The 6,768-nt window shown below is 43.8% G+C and overlaps 1 protein-coding gene across 1 annotated transcript; it reads left to right on the top strand.

Moving 5' to 3' along the window:
• Nucleotides 1-2,666: 2,666 nt before the first annotated feature.
• Nucleotides 2,667-6,184, top strand: LOC112240145 (protein FAM189A1). Its single transcript, XM_042305134.1, has 4 exons — nt 2,667-2,825; nt 5,622-5,678; nt 5,945-6,052; nt 6,134-6,184. Exons 1-4 carry the CDS (start codon nt 2,670-2,672, stop codon nt 6,182-6,184), a joined length of 372 nt encoding a protein of 123 aa, XP_042161068.1. The 5' UTR covers nt 2,667-2,669.
• The last annotated feature ends 584 nt before the right edge of the window (nt 6,185-6,768 follow it).

The raw sequence follows: 6,768 nt of genomic DNA, 5'->3' as shown, positions 1-6,768 counted from the left end.
GACATACTGACCCTTTCTGATCTGATAGACATACTGACCCTTTCTGATCTGATAGACATACTGACCCTTTCTGATCTGATAGACAAACTGACCCTTTCTGATCTGATAGACAAACTGACCCTTTCTGATCTGATAGACAAACTGACCCTTTCTGATCTGATAGACAAACTGACCCTTTCTGATCTGATAGACATACTGACCCTTTCTGATCTGATAGACATATCTGACCCTTTCTGATCTGATAGACAAAGACATACTGACCCTTTCTGATCTGATAGACAAACTGACCCTTTCTGATCTGATAGACAAAATGACCTTTATCTCATGCACCTGTTCAACAGCTTTGTTAAAAAGAAACACCCTTCCTTCCTCTTTCAGACAGACCAGGGCCCTGGTCCAATGCACCCTGGAGGTAATCACTGATGTACTACTGGATATATTTGCAAATATATCTCTCCATATATCATTTACTGTACTGTGATTGGACAAGACTTCCACCTCAATACTCTCACCAATCCAAACGTGTCAGATCAGTGATTACTCTGAAGGAAGGAATGATGTCTCTTCCCATGCCAGACACTACATAATCATTACTGTGGCAGCAAGCTTCTATGGGTTCATTTCAATTCTCTAAAGTGGCTTCTGGGAAGAAGACAAGGGGAAGAAGCTACTCCAGACTATTGAGATGATGCACCCTGTGTGTTTTTACTCTGATATCTCACTGTCCCCTCCTCACCTTTCCTCTTTTCCTTCACACACATGTTCACCCTATCCACCATTCCTTGTCTGATCAATTATCTTATGACCAATGTATACTATTTTACATACGCTATGCTTAGCCTATTCAATAAAAGACTGTCAAAAAGAACCCTTCTGTTTTGTAGGCTTATACTTTAATTTTCTCAGAGAGAATTGCATATTGGTGCATCACTCTTGTCTCTCCCACTAAAATAGTGTATCTCAGCTTACAGGAATCAGTGCATTGTCTCCCACTCTCCAAACATTCACAGTTTCATGAATAAATCTAACAGCCCCCCCCTAAAGAGCATTGCTGCATTTTTACACTATGACAATACCAGCTGGGCAAAATGTGTCCTTTAATGGCTTACATAAATGTTATTGTTGAGCCCCTCCCCATTCTTCCCCCTGGTATGTATATGCCTATATAAGAGATGAGGATGGAACCAAAGTGAAACATAATGTAACATGCAGACAGTCCTATAGTGTGAGACGTGTATAATAGTGAACTACAACTGCCTATAGTCCTGGGACTACAAACTTCCTGGAGGCCTCACAGTGCAGTGAAATCCTATCTGATTGGCTGGCTGCAGTAATCCTTGAAGGTGGGTGCCCCTCCCGCGCAGCATCAGCACCAGGACACGCAGGCTTTGCCGCATCCTCCACGCGCGTCTGGCGTGCCTTTTTCGTCACATGACGACGTGTCGGTTTACAAACACTAGGCATTCCTTTCTTTTGCCTCTATGGTGAAGGAGAGAGGATGGGGTGATGGTGAACGGGAAAGAGAAGAATGATCATCAGCAAGGCTCTTTGACTTGGGAAACAGATGTGTGTGAAATCGCTTGAGGTGTGTGTGTGTGTGTGACGTATAATTCGGTGCAGTGAGGTAGATGTCCGGGATATACACGAGCAGAACGGGAGGCCCGCGTGACTGCTGCAGGGAAGAGAGAAGAGGACAGAGGGGTTGAATTTGTGTGGTCCATCGCAAAACTCCCACGGAGTCGAAAGATGGAAAGAGGAGGCATAGCAAATGAAAACAGCACAAACGTGCCGACGGCTCAAGGAGGATGTACTTTCTATAATTTATTTACGTTTACTTTCGACGGATTTAAGTAATTTCTTAACCTGAACGGTTTGCCGACCGGACCGATTAAGATCTGATCAAGAGCTATCTCGCTCATCCTTCGGATAGGTCCGGTAGTCGGACTTTGTGAGGACAGGACAACTCGGGCCTTGTTTCGATGCTTGTTCCTCGTCACCTTGACAAGATCCAGACCAATTCACCGCCCTACGCAATACACGTCGTTTCTCATTACCGTAGAAACAACAGGATATCTGGGGCTTAATAACGGGTGCAGCTACAGGACTGCGGCCTCGGGGCTCCGCCCACCGCAATGCTATGGGCCTTGGGAGGTAGAGATATGGAGAGTAAAGAACAGAGGAACGGAGCTGTGTGTCGTAAATGATTCAGGTTCTCAAGGATTAGCCCTAGGTATTTTTTCTTATTTTTCTCCTCACGTGAACATGTTGACGTTTGTCTGGGGTGCAGATGTAATAGGACATATACACTCTGCTAAGCAGCTATTGCTGTTTTCATATGCTAAATAGCCCAGTCTTCTGAGTTGAGAGTTTTTGGAAACTGCACTGTGGCGTCTCAGGATCGAACCTTGGGGATTATTGCACAACGGGCTTTGTCATCTGCCAATTGACAACGCAGGGCCAAAGTGAAAAGGGGGTGATTTCTTTCAAAGCAACCAACTCTCCATCTCTCTTACACACTCACACACACACACACCGCATATAGGCCTACGCACACATACACAGACTCACCACTCTCCACACATACACACACCAGCCATGCCATCCCCGTCAGACTCCAGCAGTGTAGTGTCAGCCTCTGGGTCTAGGGGCTGGTCAGATAGCTGCCGGGCATGTCTGGCCGTCAGGGTGGGGCCAAACTGCTGCTGTACCTGGGGCTGTGCCACCTGGGCCTGGGGGCCATGGTCCTGGCCTTCTCCTTCACCAGCATGGCCTTCACATCCTCAGCCCGCGTCCGACAGTCCTGCCCCTTCTGGGCCGGCTTCTTTGTGAGTATCCTGTGGGAGCATCTCTAAATGGGCTGAATCACTACCTTTCCTTCATCTGCACTGATAAGGAGGGACTATCCTGGAGACCTAAATATCATGTTTAGCAGGATAATCATAAGTCCATTATGCAATGGAGGAACATGATCGTAATTCAAAAAAATAGATTTACGGTTTACAGATGTGTGACCTTCATTTGATCACTATTTCACAAGCAAGGAATAAGGTCTTTAAGAAATGTAAGAACTCTCAAGAGCAGCATGATTTTGTCCTATATAAACGTCACAGAAATGAAGCACAGAGCAGGTTGGATGAAGCTAAGAGGGGTTACTTTGCTGAGAAAATAATTGAAAACAAAAATGACCCTAAAAAGCTTTGGAAATCATTTAAGGAACTAGGCTGTAGTAGTACTACCAAAAACAAACTAAACACTATTGGACTGAACATCAAAGGGGAGATGGTATATGAAAAAGCAGAGGTTGCCAATGAATTCAACTCTTTGTTTTCTTCTGTTGCCAGCAAGCTGGTTAGCAAGCGTCCCACCAGTTCTGGTTTGTATGGAAGCAACCAAGTCAAGAAGTATTATGTAGAGTTAGGGGTTCAGCCAAACTCTTTTTCTTTTGCAAAGGTAGAAACAGCCAAAATAGTCAGTATGCTGGCAGAGCTTAAATGCTCCAAAGCCACAGGCCTGGATAATATTCCTGCAAGGTTTCTAATAGATTCTGCTGAGCAAATTGGCCCTTGTATTACGCATATTGTTAATCTCTCTTGAACAAGGCACCTTTCCCAGGGACATGAAACAAGCTAAAGTTATACCTCTGTATAAGAAGGGGATAAAGTCTGACCCTGGGCCTGTATCTATCCTCAGTGTAACATCAAAGATCCTGGGGAGAATTGTACATGAGCAAATGTTTGAATATGTTAACAAACAAGGTCTAATGTATGATTTTCAGTCAGGTTTTAGAAAACATACTCCACTGATTCATGTCTACTTTACTTGACTGACTTCATCAGAAAATATTGATGAGGGAAATCTGTTTGGAATGGTACTGCTTGACCTAAGGCCTTTGATACAGTCTCCAAACTGGAGGCACTGGGGTTAAGCAGTATCCCTCTAGGCTGGGTAAAGTCCTATTTATCAGGAAGGGAGCAAGTAATAGAGGTTAATGGTTCACTGTCTCAAGCAAAACCAATGAGTTGTGGCGTTCCGCAGGGGAGCGTGCTTGGGCCTCTGCTGTTTTTATTGTATATTAATGATATGAAAGATGCTTGTTCTTGCTGTCTTTTTCTTTATGTGGATGACTCTACACTACTGGTGTCTCACAAAAGTAAAACTATGTTGGAGAGCATACTTAGCACAGAGCTTATTAACATTAGCAAATGGCTTGGAGATAATAAGCTATCTCTGCACTTAGGGAAAACTGAAGCAATTATTTTTGGATCCAGACCTAAATTGTGTAGGTTGTCTGAAATCAGAGTGGAGTTAGGGGGTGAGGTGCTGACTACTAAAACCTCTGTTAGCTACTTGGGATGTATCCTTGATGGAAGCTTGGGAGGTGTGAGCATGGCCAATAAGGTGCTAGGGAAGGTTAATGACAGGACTAAGTTTTTGGCTAGAAAGTCCAAGCTGCTTGATAAGGACTCCATGAAAGTGCTAGCTACTGCCCTCATTCAATGCCATTTTGACTATGCTAGTACTTCCTGGTTTGGGGGCTTATCTAAGCTTATGAAGGGAAGATCCAGATCGCCCAGAATAAGTTGATCAGGGTAGTATTGAAGGTGAGTCCACGTACTCACATAGGCAGGAGCTGCTTTCAGGAACTAAACTTTTGAGGCTAGGGTGTCCCAAATTAGACTAGGTTTGGTTTATAGGAGTATTTATGGTCCTGCGCCCAGATATTTAAGTGATTACTTTCCTCATGTTAGGGATGCACACAATCACAGCACCAGATCAGGTGTTTCTGATGTGTGCTTATACCGGTTCAGGAGTAATGCTGGGAAAGGTACTTCCTTGTATACTGGAGCCTCAGAATGGAATGAGTTGCCTCTGCCCATAAAACAACATCCTCTCTGGACAGCTTTAAAAGTAAAGTAACAGATGTTTGATGTCCTCTGTGCCCATATGAATAACTCTGATGTAACTGGAATGATGAGATAGATGTTCTTCTTTGTTTTTGTTTGATTATTTCACTGCCATACAGTGTTTAACTGTGTTCCATCTTGTCTAGCCATCTTGGACCACAATGGAAATAAGTCCCAGACTTTATTGTCTGTTATCCTCCATGATTTTATTCATGTGCATGTATGGCTTTTAAGTTTTATGTGTTCTTGTTTTTTTTTAAATGGTCGAATTAATAACCTAAACTTCATGCTAAGCCTGAAATGCAAACCTGTAGTCTATTTGAGGTTTTCCACTTTGACATGTCTGGCTTGATTTGCCCTAACTGAAAATGTATCAACCCCTACAAAAATATACGCAAATTAGAATTCACATAATAATTCACATTTCCTTTTGCGGCAGGATTATTGTCCAAACTGTCTCAAATGAAGATCCTACATCTGAATGTGAAATTCACCCCTGAAAAGACAGAAGGCTGTTTTATAGGTGAAAGTAATATGGAGAATGTCTCTGTCAGATGGAGATGGAGATGGAGTGCAGATGGAGGAAAGGATTCATGGAGAAGAAACCTCTTCTGAATATTGAAATGATTCCATATTTCCTGGCTGTGGTTGATTGTGTTCTAGATGTGATAATTGATTCATGTATTTTCCTTACTGTAATTTGTGTGTTGTTCTTAGGTTGTGGCATCAGGGTTAGTTGGACTTATCTCATGGAGAAGACCACTCACTCTGGTGGTGAGTAGTACACAAGTGTCTATTTATATGTCTATGGTGTGTGTGTGTGTGTGTTTGTGTGTGTGTTTGTGCGTGTGTATGTTTGTGCGTGTGTATGTAACTGACCAACCTGCTACCTGATTGAAGCACAGGTCATCTGCACACCGAGCCCACCGAGCTACAGCCTATAGGCAGCGAGAACAAGTATTTAGGTCACAGGCAAGGTTACTCATCCCATGTGTAGTTCTCTGACCCCCTGCGTGTCCTCCCCATGTCTCCCTCTCCAGGTGTCCCTCTTCATGCTGCTGTCTGCTGTGTGTGTCATCCTTAGTCTGGCTGGATCCATGCTCTCCTGTCAGAATGCACAGATGGTCAAGTCACTCCTCACCTGCCAGGTATGTAGGGAAAGTATGCGTGTGTGTGTGGGGGTGGGGGGGGTGATGTGTGTGTGTTAATTCTCTGTGTGTGTTTTGCAGGTGGAGAATGGGTTGTGTGTGTGTTGCGCCCAACACACTCCTGCTCTATAAACGAGGAGGAGACCCTGGTACTCTACCTAAATGCAGACTGCCACTCTGTCAGACATCAGCTTAAGGTGTGTGTTTAATGACAGCTCAGTGTGTGTGTTTTATGACAGCTCAGTGTGTGTGTGTGTTTAATGACAGCTCAGTGTGTGTGTGTGTGCTTTATTATAGCTCAGTGTGTGTGTGTGTGTTTTATGACAGCTCAGTGTGTGTGTTTAATGACAGCTCAGTGTGTATGTGTATGTGTGTGTGTGTTTAATGACAGCTCAGTGTGTATGTGTGTGTGTGTGTTTTGACAGCTTAGTGTGTGTTTAATGACAGCTCAGTGTGTGTGTGTTTAATGACAGCTCAGTGTGTGTGTGTGTGTGTGTGTTTAATGACAGCCCAGTGTGTGTGTGTTTAATGACAGCTCAGTGTGTGTGTTTAATGACAGCTCAGTGTGTCTTTAATGACAGCTCAGTGTGTGTGTTTAATGACATCTCAGTGTGTGTGTGTTTAATGACAGCTCAGTGTGTGTGTGTGTGTGTGTGTGTGTGTGTGTGTTTAATGACAGCTCAGTGTGTGTGTGTGTTTAATGACAGCTCAGTGTG

Source organism: Oncorhynchus tshawytscha, linkage group LG23 (assembly GCF_018296145.1).
Source record: "Oncorhynchus tshawytscha isolate Ot180627B linkage group LG23, Otsh_v2.0, whole genome shotgun sequence".
Classification (NCBI taxonomy): domain Eukaryota; kingdom Metazoa; phylum Chordata; class Actinopteri; order Salmoniformes; family Salmonidae; genus Oncorhynchus; species Oncorhynchus tshawytscha.
This window is presented reverse-complemented; position numbering and strand designations above follow the sequence as displayed.

Coding starts and splice junctions, on each gene's coding strand:
- LOC112240145 (XM_042305134.1), top strand. CDS start 2,670: ATGTCTGGCCGTCAGGGTGGGGCCAAACTGCTGCTGTACCTGGGGCTG. Junction 2,826..5,621: donor CCTTCTGGGCCGGCTTCTTT/GTGAGTATCCTG, acceptor TGTTGTTCTTAG/GTTGTGGCATCAGGGTTAGT. Junction 5,679..5,944: donor GAAGACCACTCACTCTGGTG/GTGAGTAGTACA, acceptor CTCCCTCTCCAG/GTGTCCCTCTTCATGCTGCT.